Genomic DNA, 18,187 nt, shown 5'->3' with positions numbered 1-18,187 from the left:
TATAGGCTTTACATTATCATGACAGACTCAAACATGGTAATATGTAGTGTAAGGCTGCGGAATAGGCAATATAACACCTGTTAAAAAATACCCAAAGTCTCTTCCAATATTACACAACTATATTAAAATGAACTGCCTGGTAATGTATTGCGGGGTAAAACTGGCATCAGAAGGCTACCTCTGATTTAATGTAGCTGACACAAACAGATCATATCAACATGCTTTTATTATCCTTTGAAGTTGGCCATTATTCATTATAGTAGTCAATAAGTCAACAATTAATACGACATCTAATTGGGCTTGCCCAATCATGCCATGGTTTCACGAATGGTAAACAAATAAATGCAATTACACCTTAGAAAGACCAGGACAAAAGTCAAATTTGACTTGTTAATATTATTTGGCACATAGATATCTTGTGAACATGCCCTTTCTTAACATATATCATATACATATATCCTGGAAATTCACTGTCAATATGGGGTTAATTAGAAGTGACTGCAACCACCCATACAACCTGTGTTGATTGTGAGATGAACACAATAGGCCTACAGGCTAAATAAGGGTCTTGCCTGAAGCGTCCATGTGGCATCCGTGTAGCTAAACAAACAGGCTAAGGCAGTTGCAGCAAACTATAATAAGCTCATCATACATAGCTAATGTTACATGAATTTATTGTACACTTTGGCAAGCCGCCATTACCCCTTCTGGTCCAGTTCAAGTCAACAGATTTAATTTTAACTTTAAACAAATAAAACTTTATTCACTTTCAGTACTCACACGTGTTTGTTGTCCGTCGTCTGCAATCTTGAAATGCGGTCTTGGGTTATCCAATTCAGTATGTGGCGCTGTCGCAAAAATCTAGGGTCACAGAACTGCGGTCCGGAAACTGCAGCCTCCTGTGCTGCAGCTATACTCTACACTCTTGAGGGGGGTTAAGAAGTAAGTAGTATAAAGACTGAAAGTCTGTGTAAGGAGGCAACAACACAGGACTTTCCCTCAGGACACTGGTGTTTGAAACCAAGTGAACTTTAAATTACATTGTCACCATGTTTCTTTTCCTAAACTTAATCTACGTCACTTTACGTTAAGTACGTAACATGACGCCACCATTCGTGGATTGCTTATTACTTAGACATCAAATAGGCACGAGGCACATAATTTCATGCTGTCTGTTGAGAGTGCGTTTTCATAAGCTATACAAACCATTGTATGAGGATACGTTGACACACAATGAACTCAATCATCTCAAAAAGGTTGATGCCGTGGCATTTGCCTTAAATGAGATAGTTTTCTTAAATGTTGTTACCATGTGGCGTTGTTGCAGAAAGGTCACAGGGTCGATCTTTGTTTTAGCTGCGTAACTGAAGTATCACTTCAGTGTATGAATTGATGTTAAAATGAAATTAACTCCTTTGTTTCTTATTCTATGAATGCCATGGTTACCTGATTGCTTTTTGCATGCTGTGTGTTCATGTGGTAATTGTCATATTTCCAGGGTTTCCAATGTATTTGGATTTTGGAAACATTAGTGTTAGTGTTAGTGTATCTCCCATGAGTGTTTGCATGACATATATTACAGCTGTATTTTAACTGATCCAGTTAGAATGAGATGATTCCCTTGTGTTTAATTGTCTGATTAAAGCCTTGAGTCCAGTGCCAATGCCAATGCAATGACTTTTTTAATGATTACATTAGACCGAATTGTGCCAAGCCATCCCTAAATATTTCTTTAAATGGAAATCAGTACACCCAGCTCTAGGAAATCTTTATGAAAGTAACAGGCCCAAAAAATAGGTGTTGTCTAAAAGCATTGAAATTTAATGAAATGGAGAAAGGCATGGGTTCAGCAAGGTAGGTGCTGAGGGTGCTGCAGCATCCCCCATTGACAAGGGGTGGAACAACACAGTCTGTCAATAGCTGTTTTACCCTAACTAATGGGCACACTGAACATTTGTTTCACATTTTGAGCAGCTGATAAGTTGTCCTTTCAGGGTCGAGAGGCTGAGAAATACCACAAAATTGCATTTTAAATACATAAAATATCTGGGATGTGAGGGACTTGCGGGGATGTAGTTTTATGGTAAGCTAATGATGGAGGCGATGTCGAACAGACATATCATTTGCCCAGGGGATGGGAGTGGTTTCAGCAAAGAGGTAACTGGATGTCAGCCTGACACCATTAAAAATGAAATATTACAAATTTTGGCGCGTATAGTCCAGAAATTGTTTCACACATTCTTTGGACTAATGGTTTGTGGGACCACTGATGTAAGTATGCATGAGCAGTTTTCTTTATCTCCTGTAAGCATGTGCACATACATGGTCATGTACGTTTACTGTACTCAGTGAAAATATGTTCCTTTTTGCAAGAAAAAAGGACTCACTCACTTTTTTTCATCATTGTTTACGTAACATTTGCAAAAACACGGTATAAAAATACATTGACAAAATATTTGCTAATAAAATACATTCATGTACAATCCAAATAGATTACATATCAAGTGATCTGACAGAAAACAGATTTACTATTTGGAGCCAATGAGGTCAAGATACAAAAAACAAAACCTTAAAAGCTACATATTTTCATTCCTGAAGGAGGTACAGCATGTTGATGAGTTCTTGTAAGGTCTGTTGGTGTCGCAGTTTTGGCATGGCACGGTGGCTCATAGTTCTGGTACCGTCTGGTCATTCATTCCATGTGGACAATGACGATCATGTACATCAACAGCTGTGTGTCCCGTCTAAATGTCCACAAGCTGAACATTGAGCCCTCAGCCTGCTTGTTTCTTTCAAGTTAATCTGGGTGCAGCCTCGGATTAATGTGTCAGTACTTATTACAACTTCTTGCAAATGACTGATTGCTCTGAGTGAGCGGCATGGTAGCAGAGTTTGTATTTAACTTTGGAAAACAGGGGGAGGATAATAAAAATCTAACTAACTAATGAAAGAACTAGTTAGTGCATGTTAGTAGTCATGTTGTAGGTACAGGTTTGAAAAAGTCCCTGTGAAGAAAAAGCAGATGGCGCTACAATGGCAGCAGTGTTTCTTAAAAAGCGGTGCGCATGTGAATGCCTTCCTGTTTGTTAGTTTGTACCTAAATAAGCGCCACTACGTGCATGTTTAAGCCTGGATTTTGGATGCAATCTAGGTTACAAGCTCATATGAGTGCACACTGAGTTATCAGCATGTATGTGGGTATATTTAACATACAGTAATGTGTGTGTTAATCCCTGCGGTCTGACTTGCCAACCTGTGTGCGTACCGTTAAAGTGTGTGCCTGTAGTTAATGAATGTTGAGTGCATTAAGTGTCTGTATTGCTGCATGCATACAATGTACGTGTGTGTGCGTATTAGTGTGTGTGTGTGTATGTGTTTTCAGGGTCATCTAAGTAACCAGAGGAGGATAAGCAGGCCAAACAGGAGGCTCGACGTTGTGTTCACACACCCGCTTGAGGTGTGGCTGTGGGGGCAAGGAGGGCAGTATGTGTAGGGTTCTAAGCAGGCAGCGTATGCCATGACGTGCGCCACGTAGTTCTGCTCCTTCACCCCATGGAACAGGTGAGCCATTGGGCCTTTGGCGTAGATGGCCACATCCTCCCCGCCGTGAGTCTCGGCATCCAATGGGACAGCAGCCTGCTGCATGTACTCCTCGTCGTCTGGAGAGAATTAAGTGTAGAATGTCACAAAACAAGGCAACTCTGTGCTTGGATCATCAAGTGTTAACACAAAAAGATGCTTTTATAGTCTGTGTCACCATAAGTTAACTATGATGTCAGCCAAAATGAACTTCATTCTACATTGTGACTTTGTCACCCACAACCCAGTAGACTATTTACTGAGGCATTGTAAAGTATCACTGTTTGCTTACAGCACTGGTTTGCCCTTTTTTTGTCAGTTCAAATACCACCAACTCCACAGAGCACCTTTGGATAGCTTTAAGATTACATACGCCTCATAGATGTTTCTGTGGCTGTTGCCCATAAAATGGTGTTTTGCAGAACTTCTGTAATTTACCTAATTATATTCAATTACAACAACCAGGAGGTAATTAAAATCATTTTGATGAAATTACAGCATTTACTGCCTGACCTTTCTAAAGTGTACTGACAGATTCCATACATTTTTTTCGCCCCCAAAAACAAAGCTGTAAAACAAGTAGGATGCTAAAGTGTTCCTTAGGTTATAAGATAATGCATTTGATGCTCTCTAGTTAAAGGCTGCTTTTGTTGATTGATTGTTGCAAAAATTCTGTGGGCAACCTTTATCACCTTTGGCTAATCGTACCTCTACTTCTCAAAATATGCTGCAATAGTATACTGGCTTCATAGTCTTCATTAGAATATAAATGCTGACTTTTACAGCGCTTCATAACTCTCCAGATGGATACATAAAGTTTAAGAAATGAATCCCTCTCTTGTAATTGCACGTTTACTTAAGGTGCCAGATGAGTTGAGTGTGCACTTTTGAGACACAACTACCGGTTCCAAAGACATAAAGTGACGCCAGTCCATTCACAAAGACAAAATTGGAGGTTCTAAAAGATAATTCATCCCTGGAAAGAGATATTTCCACCTTCAAACATATACACACTCATGCAATGATTAAAGCGAATGGTGCAGAACAAGAGGAGGAGGAACTGGGTCATTGCTGTCCAGCATTCCACAAAGAAATACAAATAACTTTTTTCTAAGCGCAGTTACATGCACACAATGAAGGCTGTGCAGGGAACAGAAGACAGCAGAGTAAATGCCACAAACATCATATTTCATCTTTGCTTTCCAAGAGAAAAACACAGGCATGAGTCAGCCATAACCACATCAGCTAACGCTGTCTGTACACACATCAGCACAGACGACTGCCACATCTGAAAGACATTACTTTGTACTTACAATAATCCACCATTGAGATGTTGCCTCTGGTTCCGTTTATATGGACGTAACCAGGGCCGTTGGCATACAGGATGCTGGTGAAAGGCATTTTGTCATCGGCTTTCTTTGGTGCCAGACCTGAATGACAAGAAATGTCGGAGAAGCGGACAATAATGCATCAGTCACGGTGTCTTTTCACATAGAGGCAAAATGAGCGCACAGACTCACATGTACTTTATGACACAGATATAAAGTTGAAGCTTTTAACATGCAAGTTACGTAACCACAGTCTTAAATATTATGCAACCACCTCCAAATGTAATGTCTACAAATTAGTCACTCTAGGCTAGTTCTGCTATTTTCCACATATATACACATATGGTTTGCATCCGGATAGAAATCCACTCTGTTATTCTTTACTCTTTCTCCCTCCTGCACTTTGTAAATTTGACGTGCATGAGGTTGATTTTCATGCCAATTTAAATCTGGACTGCATGCGAGCGCTTTTAACCATACCGAAGATGGGATTCCCTCGAGGTGTGTTACCACCGAACGTGAAGACGTGGGAGTGGTCAGCTGTGACCACAGTGAGAGTGTCGGATTCTCTGGTTAGCTGTGCGGCACGCTGGATGGCTCGGTCGAACATCACAGCTTCTGTCAGTGCCAGTTTGGCGATGCCGTCATGGTGGCCATGATCAATTCTCCCTCGTAAAAGAACAGCAAAAAAAAAAAGTAAATTAGACTTGGCTTGAAATATCTTGCTAGTGTACCTCCAGAACAATCATTTTAGCAGCAGTTAAAAGGAAAATGTCTGTTTTATTATTCAATATTTTGTTTTTGTCTTCTTCTAAAACAAGTGTTGGGTGCTGTTGGGTAATCCACAGAATCTTAAAGACAACATTTTAAAAAATTAAGAATAAATACCCTGTTTTACATTGGCAGCCACATATTCTTGCCACCATGACTATACTTCTTCACGCATGACATGATTTTGCCAAGTAGGACATGCTCCTGGATTAACAGCGCGTTCCAGACAACCTGCAACTCGTTTTTTTACAACCTTCTACCCGTGAAAGTGCACTGGAACAGCAGTCAAACCCGTAACTTACCACCCGTGAACTCGTACCAGATCGACGTACTCCCAGATACGCTTTCTGACGTCACACATCCCTCTAAACCAAATACCTTACTCCTCTAAACAACAATGGCAGCCCCATTGATGCGATGTTGATGCAGGTGATACACGGTGAGAAACAGACATAAAATAACCCTAATGTTAACACATTATTGGCAGCCGCTTTAACAGCTGGTTTCCAGTGCAAGAATAAATCAATACAAAATACCAAACACACAGATAACATAAAATAAAAAGTATAATAGCATCTGTGACCTTATGCGCTGTTTCTCCTCCTCTGTTTCGCTCAAATGAGGAAGGAACCGGCACCTTTGGTGACAGAAGTGATCATACACAAACATAAACCCTGCACGGTCTGCCATGTTGCTTTGAGAGTTTGGCGTGACTTGCCTGGAACGCTATGAAGTCGTGACTTGAAGTGGTGATTTACGGGCTCAGAAACTTGGCTGGAATGCAGCATAACATCCCACATCACAACATTGCAATCAACCAATCACAGCCCTCTGACATCATCAGTGTGCTGCTGCTGTGCTTCTTTCAAAAATTCCTTTGTGCTTCTTCAGAGCTAAGCTAGTTTTCCAAATTGAAGTTAGTACAGTTGAACAAAATTCTCAGTAACAATGAACAAAAACCTCGTAAGCTACTGCAAGGTTAGTGATTTAGCTTGCTAACTAGGTTGGCTATGCTAATGAGTACACTTGCTAATAGACTAGAAATTTTGTGTCATTCATAACCTACTTACTTAGTAAGCTAAGTTGCTAACATTTTAGCCTTTTGGCAAGCTTAATTGTTAGCATAGCTTTCGTACTTAGCAAGCTCACTCGCTAACATTTTAGCCTTTTGGCAAGCTTAACTGTTAGCATAACCTTCCTTCTTAGCAAGCTTACTCACTAACATTTTGGCTTATTGGCAAGCTTACTAGTTAGCATAGCCTACCTACTTAGCAAGCTAACTTGCTAACATTTTTAGCTCACTGCAAGCTTAAGTGTTAGCATAGCCCAGTCCATGTCATTGGTCCGACAGCCCATTGGTCCGACATGCCATTACTCCGACAGTCCGCAGTACTGAACGGCTCCCGGCGGGCGTATTTCTACCTTGATGGTGCGCCGCGACCGGCTCTGGGTCAGCTGGGAAAGGCTTGAGACGAAGCAGGCTCACGGCTTATGTGTTTGCCACTTTCTTTTTCATTTTAACTCACACCATGATCTTTTCCTGACCCTAACCAAGTGGTTTTTGTGCCTAAACCTAACCAGACCTTAACCACAGGGCATCATGATGATTTCAGAACAACGGGACTTCGGAACAATGGGTTTAATATGGTCAGAACAATGGGCTGTCGGACCAATGGGCTGTCGGACCAATGGGCAGTTCCCGCATAGCCTACCTAGTTAGCAAGCTAACTCACAAACGTTTGGCTTATTGGTAAGCTTACTTGTTAGCATAGCCTACCTACTTAGCAAGCTAACTCGCTAACATTTTAGGCTACTGGCAAGCTTACTTGTTAGCATAGCCTTCCTACTTAGCAAGCTAACTCGCTATCATTTTAGCCTATTGGCAAGCTTACTTGTTAGCATAGCCTTCCTACTTAGCAGGCTAACTCACTAACATTCTAGCCTATTGGCAAGCTTACTTGTTAGCTACCTACTTAGCAAGCTAACTCGCTAACCCTGCAGTTGCTTACAAGGTTTTTGTTCATTGTTACTGAGGATTTTGTTCAGTTGTACTAACTTCAATTTGGAAAACTAGCTCAGCTCTGAAGAATCACAAAGGGATTTTGAAAGACACACAGGAGCAGCACACTGATAATGTCAGAAGGCTGTGGGCTGTTGATCCAGGATCATGTCCTGCTTGGCAAAATCATGTTTTCTTCATGATTCCCACAATGTCATGCTTGATGACATTTTAAATTAGAGGACTGCTGATATAGTACTCATCTTCCACAAACAGGAAGTATCCTTTGGGATTCTTGCTGAGGATTTGTATGGCCTTCTCTGTCATCTCCACAATGGAGGGGTCGCGTGTGCTGTTCCGGAAAACCTCAAATCGCATGTCCTTTGGCTCGAACAGACCTGAAACCACATAAGAAAAGAAGAAAATATTTTAAAAGCACTGTAGAAAAAAAAGTATTGTAGCAAACTAAGGTGGTAATGCAGAGGTCAGTCTAAACTGTCAGAGCTGAAGAACAGTGAGAGAAAATGCGAGGCTGAAGTCTGGCAACATTGTCAGTTAAAATCCAAGCTGCTTCCATGACAATGAATCCCATTTAATCATAAATCAATCATGAATTACTACGTGTATTTTGAAAAGTTAACAGTCTGAACATTCCAGGTTCAGACTGTTAAGACATGCTCCAATCATGCTAATAATAATAGCAATAAAACCTAACAGCTAATACCTACGTAGTATCTATTTGCAACACATACATGAGCTATAGATGTGCAAGATGATAACAATTCTGTTGCATATACTGCTGTACACATCATCACAGCAAGAAACGTTCCCTTAGGTTTTATCTTTGTAGTTAGAGGTGATAATACCACCAAACTGTGAGTTTATAGTTTAGCATCATGATTACTTTACATGGTTGTAAAGACAAAAGTTGGTGTTACTGGAACCCTCTTGTTTCTCAGCAATTGATTGTTTTGTAACCTAGATAAGTTTATCTGCCAACACCTGAGTATTATATTGCTTGTGTGAGTGTGTACATTATGTGTGTATGCACTGATATGTGTCTATCAGTCTTGTGTGTCATGTGTATGGTATCTGTATGTGTTTTATATACTGCAGTAAGTGCATGAGTGTGTTAACACATCTATACCCACCCATGAGCCGGTCAGTAGCTTTAACATTTATCTCGTCAAACTCCTTCCTGTGCCAAACATAGTGTGACTTCTTGTTCTGAAAAACAAACCAGAGTAAACTTGAATCTGAGACTCAAACCTTAAGATATATGGAAATATGGAACAGCAATGTTAAATAATCCTACAGGTTTAGCCTTCAGCCACATGTTAATGAGGTTCCTCTTGTCTTTGCGGTCCCCCTTGCGAGAGTTGGAGGTTGGGTACTCGGGGTCTGGGGTCCCTCTTGGTGTCATGTACATCCTCCCTCCTCCCAGAATCACCTTAAAGGGACACCAGACAGAATGGGATCATGAAACTTAAGAGTGTCCAGATAGATATTAAATGAGTGAGTCCTGGACCAAGATGAAAGATTACAATTGCTTGGAATTGTTCTTACGTACATCAATGTCAACATTGGTGACCAGTTGGGTTGCAATGTCGACGCAGCCCTGCCGGTGAGCACTGGGAGGAAGATCTGCATCACTGTACCAACTGCGGCTGACAGAGTGGGCATAAGCAGCGGCCGGGGAGGCATGCTGGACGCGGGTGGTGGTCACTATACCAACAGATTTACCTGGACAAAGCAGAGACACACCGAAATCAGAAGGAGAACTGTTAAGGCAATCACACACAACGTGAAGGATTTTTTTGTGCCTGGTACAAATTACCAACTAACAAATGACAGTGCAACCTTAATAATGCACATTGGAGGTTTACATTTTTGTTCTTGGACATGGAGCTGCTCTGGAGGAAGAAATAATGATGCTGGCTCAGTTTTTACTGTAGTGGGTGTAGCCAAAGTCCTGCTGTCTTTACTGGCTTTAAGTAATGAAGCCCAGGGGGAGAGGTAAATGAGGTTCCAGTTAGCCATATAACTCTCTAGAAAAGCTTGTTATTATGGCAATGAATGAGTGAACAGAGGATAGAACTGCTCTTTACGTATGTTATGTGGTGTTTGCTGGTCTAAATACCAATGATTGAATTCAAAATTAAATTAGCACTTGGCACATTTGCACATTAAGTCTTACAGGATCTTTTTGAAACCACTGTGTCGCCAAGGTCAAATTTGTCATGTCCCTTGTGTTTTAAGATGTTTTGATGTTGTTTTGTGAAGTTTTTTTATGTGAAGCAACGAGCTTTAGCACTGTGCCCAAGACCAATATTCCCTCAGAAACAATAAAGTTAACTCTACTCTACTCTAAACTCCCAATTACTTGCCCTTGGAAAACTTAGCAGTTTTTGGCTCCAACCTCTGATGTTCACACAAACTGCCTTATAGAAACTTTTTTTTTATAATTGAAATTGGCTTTATGGGAAATGCTCTAGCGCCTTTTAAATACAACACAATAGCTATTCAGGTAGCTACTGTATCTTTGGTACTTTTGGTACCATGCAGTGGTGACACAAGTAGGAGTAGGAGGAAGGTTCCTGTAAAGTTACCGGGCTCTGTATGTGATGTAATCGTTGCGCGACCATTATGACCGGGGCGACGTAGGGGCGTAGGGACACCGTTAACCGTTAGCGGTGTCTGTAATAACTCCGGTCACGGTCCGTGAAAAAACATTTTTTTCCAGCGGATGTCTTAGTTACAACATGATTGAGCTAACTGGAATAGTTTCATGTTGTATCCGACAACGGGAGGCTTTTAACAGATGACGTCCTGCTGCTGTTAGCTGTCCCTGTCAGCTGATGCTTTCTAGATATCGTGAATTCCCAAAACTGAATAAATACCACACATAGCAACACAAAACTGCTTTGCTAGCTCAATCATGTTGTAACTAAGATATCCGCTGGAAAAAATATTTTTTTCACAGACCGTTTATTGAGTTATTACGGACACCACTAACAGCTAACGTTTAGCCCAGCTTATCTACGATAACCATGTTATTAATTACAAAACGTCACATCCCGCCTTGAGTATATCCAATCAGCACCAAGTAATCCCCAAGCCCCAGCCAGGAGTTTCTCAGGGCCGTTCTGAGTACCTACTCCGAGGCAGGGACTTGTTTAGCCCCTGTAAAAGTTCCAGAACTCTGTCCTTCAGGGGTGGTTCCTGCGGTGGAGACACGCACCAACGGCCCCGGCCCCATAAAATTACCCTCAAGTTCCTGCGGTGGAAACGGGCCTAAAGATGCATTAGGACCACAGATGAGCCAAAACTATCGGTATTACTATGCTAATTCTATGTTTTTTTTGGAATGCACTGTAGATAATTACTACAGTAATACTACAGAATTGGCTATAGTGATCTTAAGCCCCTTTTCCACCAAGCAGTACAGCACAGTACAGTTCAGTTTGGTACACTTTTTTTCCGTTTCTACTGTGAAAAGTTGTGGATGGTACCAATGGAACCGTTCTGAACCCTTCCTATTTTTGGTCACCCTTCTGTTGGGGTACCTAGCACACAGATCCGGTACTAAAAGGTGGAGCTGTGAACACTACAGTCCGTTGATTGGTCAATAGCAGATGGTCACTCTTGCTCAGGGCCGAGTTGTGGCCTGTTCATACAGTTCCAAAGGTACCATACCGAAAGTATTTGGTGTAAACAGGGCTCTATAGTGAAATTAAGTTTACAAGTATCTCTATAGTATTTCTTGTCGTACTTCTTTGGTTTTTCGGGTACTATAGGAAATTACTATAGTTAAACTAAGGAGTTTTAGATAGTGTCACTATAGTGTTTCTATATTATACCTATGTTTTTGTTGGATGCACGATGGAAAATTACAACAGTAAGTCTACAAAGTTGGCTATGCCACACTATAGTGTCTAAGTAGTATCACTAGTGTTGTACTCTTAACCAAGGATGAGGTGAAAAATACTTCAAAAAAACTTACTATAGGACACTATACAATTCTGATATCATAGTCATACTTAAGTTAATTTTCGTAAGGGGTTGATACATAGTGAGTACAATATTTATTTTTTTTAAGATATTTTTTTGGGCATTTTTTGCCTTTAATGGACAGGACAGTTAAGTGTGAAAGGGGGAGAGAGAGGGGATGACATGCAGCAAAGGGCCACAGGCTGGACTCGAACCCAGGCCACTGCGGCAACAGCCTTGTACATCGGGCGCCTGCTCTACCACTAAGCCACCGACGCCCCAGAGTACAATATTTCTAATAATGGACGCCAGTGACCTTGACACACAGACAGTTGCACACAAACAATGTACTGTTGCACAGTACTTATGATTATAAGCCAAAAAGTGAAGGCCGGCCAATGTGGAATGACCTCTTAATTATTCATATTCTGAACATTGAACTATACCTGGTGACGTTCAGGTAGCAGGGAACATGCTTATCAGATGATATTTTACTCTGCAGCAGATATGGTCATTGCGTATCTTGAGATAAGGGTTTAATTCAAACCAATTGACCTTTCTATTACACCAGCACACCCATTATACTTAGCCAAGCCAGCCAGTGTTTGTACCTTGTGCTTTAGCACGCCGTAGTACTGAGTACACCTCGTTACCAAAGGTGGTGTTACATTCGTACGCCACTGCTTTAGCACTGAGCCCCACTGTCTTGGCGTTGGCCTTCACCCCACAGTGGTAGGCTGTAGCTGTGCTGGCGCTGTCTGCCACCTGCTTATCCACACTGTAGGTCTGTGGAGTAGAAACAAACACCATTGAAGAAAAGGCCAGGAAATAGACAAAAATTTAAAGTAGTGTTTTCATTTCTACGCTATAAGTTAGAACACAGAGACACAGAAGACTCTGAATACTCAAACTCACTCACGTTACAATGATTGAGGGATTATACTTGACCGAAAACCTGATTTTTTTTAACTTGAGCATCCAAAATCTCAGTGTTTTCAGTTAAAGTGTTAGTTTTAGCTAAATCCCTCGAAACTCTTCTCACGAAAAGCCTTTAGGGCTTAAATCACAGCGGGATGGCATGAGGCAAGATGTAACATGTTAAAAGAACAAAGCATGTGAAATGGACAAGAGACACTAAGCCACTAACCCTCCACTCTTTAAACTGGGGTGTTCATCCACTCTCACTGTGTTTTTCTCCCTCCTTCTCCATGTGTCATTCTGTACTGATTTACCAAGAAACCACTGACACCTACTATGTACACATGCCTGAATGACATAAGTGAATTAGCATGTGGTAACTATCTCTGTCACACGCAAGTATGGACATGCGTGCATGCACAAACACATACATACACATATACGTACACAGCATCTGACAACAGAGCTCATCCCTGGAGTCCATCTACTGATAACAGTGTTGATAGTGAGTGTACGTGTGTGCGCATGCACATGCGTGTGTCTGTAGGCAAAGCAATTCCGGTCATAGAGTGCAGAGGAATGAAACAATAAAAATGAAACTTTGGCCCATTATCATTACTTCATTGTAAATTATTTTGAAAAAAACAAATATGTGAAAAGTGCTTCATTGCTGTTTTTTTTAATCTAAAATTACAAATAGGCTAAAACAAATCCAATGTTTAAGGATATGTAGTAATGAGTGTTAAAAGTTATAAGAAATGTTAAACTGTAATCAGGACAGCATGTACAGTTATTTTCTGTAAGTGATGAATGCTTATATTGCAAAAATTAAAAATAAATACATTTTCAGACACAAACTGTGGAGAAAAATACTGGTTTTAAAGTTATATTTAAGAGGTGGAGCTTTAAATGATGAATATAGTGGATAAAACATGTAGTCATGAGAACAGCACAGACAAAAACATAAATTTTAGAAAAGTCTTCTTTCTGTGAAATGGGAAATAATTTATAAAACAAAGCTGATGTTATATGGTGAAACCCTGCTGGCTCTTTCAAATTAGAATTTGTACTGTTGTCCACACTATGATCATCTGTAAATATATAATGACTGATAAACCACAGGTCAACAGTGTCATTGTGTCACCTTTGACAGGGCCACATACGGGAAAGTGTCCATGGCCAGCATTGTCTCCTCCCCTGATCCGCCTTCCATCTGACCTCGTAGAATTCGAGCTGCCGACACCGTGGACACACCCATCCCTGGGAGACAATGATTTACAGGTAATGTCACTGATATGGATCCATCATTTATTTTCAGTTCCACTATCTCAGTTTATCTTAGTTTACTGAGATAGTGAAAGACAATCAATGATTTAAAAAGCTGTTTTCTTGTGTTCACATTCAGTGAAGGTTTTGCTGTTCCGACCCCAGAATACTGTCCCCTGTTTACTTTGCAAACGTTTAAAAAATCCTGACCAAAAATATTAAAATGTGTTTGTTTGAAAAGCTGGAGATGGAAGGGAAAAAATGATTCAGTAATTCTCTAAGCAAACTAAGTGAAAGCATGTCAAGGCCATTAACGTCAACTGAATCCACAAATGGACAGGGCATGGAGGGCAGTGGTATACTAAGAAAACCGCATTTTCAAACAAAATCCTCACACAGACCAACACGGACTCCTCCAGGGAAATATTCAGACCCCGATTGGTCGTACATAAAACAAATAAACATGCTTAAAGATGCTGCTATGGCACGATCTTGATTACATCACGTGAAACATACACATTACATGCCTTTGATTTTCTAAATCAATTAAGGGACCTGTTTAGTCTCTTCGTGTGGTCCACTATTGGATTTCACCCCTGACTTTGAAAACCATACTTTGCGAAACCGATGTCAGGGTGATGCACTTAACTCTCCCTTCAACATCACAGTCATAAAACTGAGAATACTCTCTGGGCAGGGCATTACTGGAGAGATGCACAAAGAAAACTCGAGCCTCGACCACCCAGAAATGAGACTAAATAGGTCTGATTTAAAGCAGATATACTGGTAGTTAACAGGAACAACACTCTTAAATCTCTGTGCCTTTAAACAGCTCCCCTTACAGAAAAAATCTTTCATGCCTCACCGGCTGTAAATATACCACACCAGTGACAATTAATGTGAAAGATTTTCCAATCAAATCTGATCCAGATGGAAACTTTCCTCAACTGGCAATAATCGTCCCTTTGGTTGACAGTACAACGAATGCCAGACTGCACTGCTAAGATATGTAGCGTGTCAGGAGTGGATCCTCCTGAAGTCATTAACCACAACTAGTGATGTTATAGAGAAATGTTTTTACAAGAGGTTCTCTATTCTGTTGAAGTCGTGCACACTCACATCCTGCAGTTGGTTTCCCACTATTCAGCTCATCAGCAGTTTACGGTGCCAACAAACATAGCCATGTGTCAACAAAAGCAGTGGAGAAGAAGAATGCTGGCAAGAAAACATGGATGTAAACTATACAAACCATAGAATATCTAAAAAAATCCACTTTGCAAATGCTTTGTAAGGAAGAAAATGTACTCATACAAAGATGCAATGCAAAGTTGTCCTGCTTAAACTACAAAATAGGTGTAGTTTGTGACAGTCAGTGCTTTGCAATATGACTCTCACTCTAGCTCTGTTTTTCTTTTCAACAACTCCATGACTTGAGACATATCTGGCTCATTAGCTACAAAATGTTTCGTTGTTGTCACAAACAAGATCGTAACTTTACGAACCAAAACAATTAGCTTAAAGGCACTAAATTGCTCCATAAAGCTAAAGGGAACTGACATGATGTTTATCTGTAGGTCGCCTTGGAAGTTAACATCACCCTGGTTCATTCAATGAAAAGCCAATGGCATTTTTCCATTGGATCTTGGATTACCGCAGGAAATAACTTCTGTGGCAAAAAAAAAGTTCATAATAATTTTGTTCAGCAGGATAATATTCACAAATGAACACCACTTTAATGAGTTTAAATGCGACCACCAGACATAAAACGCTAACGATAGGCTACAAATGAGCTACACAACAGTCACAACTTCAACGTCGCCACCACAACGAGGCTGTAAAGCTGTGCTCAGCGTGATGAGACTCTTGTTAGCAACTTTTATTTTTAAAGACACGTAAAGGCCTCAGAATTCATTAATGGGGCATTTACTGACAGACTTTATGTGATAGACCAAAACATGAAAAATCTCTAACGTTTGTGTTAACCACAGAGCTTATTTCAGGCACCTAGCCAAAAACTCATTCAAGAAACCCATTGACCTCAAGACGAGGGAAGCGGAGTGTTAAAATGCTAACTCATTTCTGGGTTTTAGGCCTCAGTCTTGCAGTACTTTACAGTCAGGAGTCTGTGTCGTCCCTTTCACATTACACTTTGTCATTAGATCCATTGTTAACATAAACATAGGCTTATCTATCGTGCAGTTTTAAGTTCAGGAAATTAAAACCACTTGGTTAAGGTTAGAGAAAAATCACTTTGATGATTAAATGAAATCAGCACTGGCCGTTGGTGGGAGATGAGATGGGAACTTAATGCCTTCAGTCATTACTCACACCACTCCAAGACTTTTCAGGTCAAGTCCATGTAAACGTAATCAACTTTAAGTATTTGACCAAATGACTAAAGCTATTCAAAGGCTTATTAAGACCACTGGCTCATAAACCCTCAAAAATCTAGACACACGCCTGCACTGTACACTCACAGTCCGCTCTCCAAGCCACTTTCCCTCGATCCATTCTGAGCACAGCAAATGTACTGTAACTGAACACACTTGAGCACTGTCTTCCATTGCATATTGTATTTGTCACTGAGGCTTAAACTAGCAGCCTTTTCTAACTTTAACCACAACCGAGTCATTGTTGAATGTTTGCTGGAATAGATTTCATAATGATAGCATGTCCTACCGTCGCCGAGGAACAGGATGATGTTCTTGGCCTGGTGCTCCCGAGGGCGGAGCTTCAGCGCAGCATCCAGTGTTGCCCTGGCCTGAGCATCCCAATACGCCGGTTCCCTCTCAAGTTCGTACAGCGCTGCTCCGTGGAAACACACACACAGATGGAGACTGAGATAAGTATATGGGGAGTGTGGATGGATGTGAGCGGAGATTTTTTTCAGTTTTGTGTGTGATGTTGACTGCTTAGTATGTGTGGGTGTGTGGTGTTTGCATGCGTGGAATAGTAAAGCTCCTGTACAGAGAAGTGAATTCAAGTGTGTCTGTGGGTGTCTGCACACTCATGCATCTCTCTCTGCCTTTTTCTGACACTTTGAATTATATTTGGCCTTGGGTAAGACAAGAGAGGAGGATTCTCAAGAGGTGTCAAAATGACAAAAACAGCCAAGAAGACACTTTGGTTTCTGTCTGTTCTTGCCCAGAACATACAGGAAGGAACATTCCTCTGGCCACACACCAAAACAACGGAAAGACAAACAGCCCGTCCCACATTTTACATAAACAGGTAGACACAGGCAAAAATATACTCTAACACAGACTCCCCATTACACCTACACACAGTTTCAGGCACAGTCTGTCCTCACACACTCACCCTCTCCCAAGCTGAGGTTACCTGCTTGAGTCCCCCAGCGCGTCCATTTGTCTGCCCACAAAATGCTACTAATATCCCAACCGCAGGCAGCAATAATAACTCTGTCGTCTCCTCACCTTGGCTCTCCATGGCGGCCCGGCCCACAGCCAACAGTGTGGGGCCCAGGAGGATGAGCAGGAGATTGGGGGCCCTGCAGTGTGGCGTCTGCATCTCTAATCCGAGCGACCTGGAGGCTGGAGAGGTTGACACAGCCGGCTTTCACAGCACCACGGCAAGACCAAAAGACACAGGCACAGGCGGAGAGTGTGTGGCTGCTAAGACCTCCGGCCCTGCCTTTTTAAAGCCCCGCTGGGTGTGTAGTAAGGAAGGGCCCACGCCAGCTCATAGGCTTAGAGCCACAAAAGAGGGAAGAGAAAATGTGAGGCAAAGAGGAAGAGCCAGGGGAGAGAGAGAGAGAAAGAGACAGGGAAAGTGGGACCACACAAGAGTGCAGTAGCATCACAGCCCCTCTACTCACTTTGATTCCTTGAAATGCACCACCCCCATTTTATTGTTTTAAAAGGTTGCTCCCATTTGGTTCTCCCTCTTTTCTCCGGCTCCCCCACTCTGAAGTGTGTATGATAGAAATTTGAATGGTCCTTTGATGTGGTAAATGTATAATGGCTGTCTTAATGCAGCAGCGTCTAACAGGGAGTGAAAAAAATGGCTACCCAATTTGTGTTGGCATCCATCATGATACAAATCATGACTGTGTCTTTTTCCATTTCTTTCCCCCCATCTCCTGGAAAAACAGTCCACGGGATGAAAGGGAATGAGGTCCAAGCTATTCTTGAAAATATCATGATTGAGTCTTGATGTGCTCTGCTTTTCATGTCAGGAAAATGGTCATATTTCCATTTCCTCCCCTCAGAATTTTTGCATTTAAAAGACCCCAATATTTTCCCTCTCTCACCGAGTTGTCTTGGCTGGTTTTTCCGTGGGAAGTGAAGCCGGGCTAGCATTTTTCTTCCGTGAGGTA

General features: G+C 41.4%; 1 protein-coding gene across 1 annotated transcript; it reads right to left on the bottom strand.

Moving 5' to 3' along the window:
- Positions 1-2,296: 2,296 nt before the first annotated feature.
- alpi.1 (alkaline phosphatase, intestinal, tandem duplicate 1) lies at positions 2,297-17,530 on the bottom strand. The gene is made up of 11 exons (XM_033621176.2): positions 17,286-17,530; positions 16,531-16,656; positions 13,730-13,845; positions 12,279-12,453; positions 9,248-9,420; positions 8,993-9,127; positions 8,829-8,904; positions 7,941-8,075; positions 5,388-5,579; positions 4,893-5,009; positions 2,297-3,659 (listed from the first exon to the last, which is right to left on the bottom strand). The coding sequence occupies exons 1-11, from the start codon at positions 17,377-17,379 to the stop codon at positions 3,385-3,387; spliced, it is 1,614 nt and encodes a 537-aa protein (XP_033477067.1). The 5' UTR covers positions 17,380-17,530; the 3' UTR covers positions 2,297-3,384.
- Positions 17,531-18,187: the final 657 nt, after the last annotated feature.

Source organism: Epinephelus lanceolatus, chromosome 6, assembly GCF_041903045.1.
Source record: "Epinephelus lanceolatus isolate andai-2023 chromosome 6, ASM4190304v1, whole genome shotgun sequence".
NCBI classification, from domain to species: domain Eukaryota; kingdom Metazoa; phylum Chordata; class Actinopteri; order Perciformes; family Serranidae; genus Epinephelus; species Epinephelus lanceolatus.
Note: the sequence above shows the minus strand (reverse complement) of the source record. Positions and strands in the feature narration are given on the sequence as shown.

Excerpts from the sequence above, each read along its gene's own strand:
- alpi.1 (XM_033621176.2), bottom strand. The coding sequence starts at position 17,379 with ATGCAGACGCCACACTGCAGGGCCCCCAATCTCCTGCTCATCCTCCTG. Across the intron at positions 13,846-16,530 it reads CATCCTGTTCCTCGGCGACG|GGATGGGTGTGTCCACGGTG; the intron begins GTAGGACATGCT and ends ATTGTCTCCCAG. Across the intron at positions 5,010-5,387 it reads TCGAGGGAATCCCATCTTCG|GTCTGGCACCAAAGAAAGCC; the intron begins GTATGGTTAAAA and ends CTTGTCATTCAG.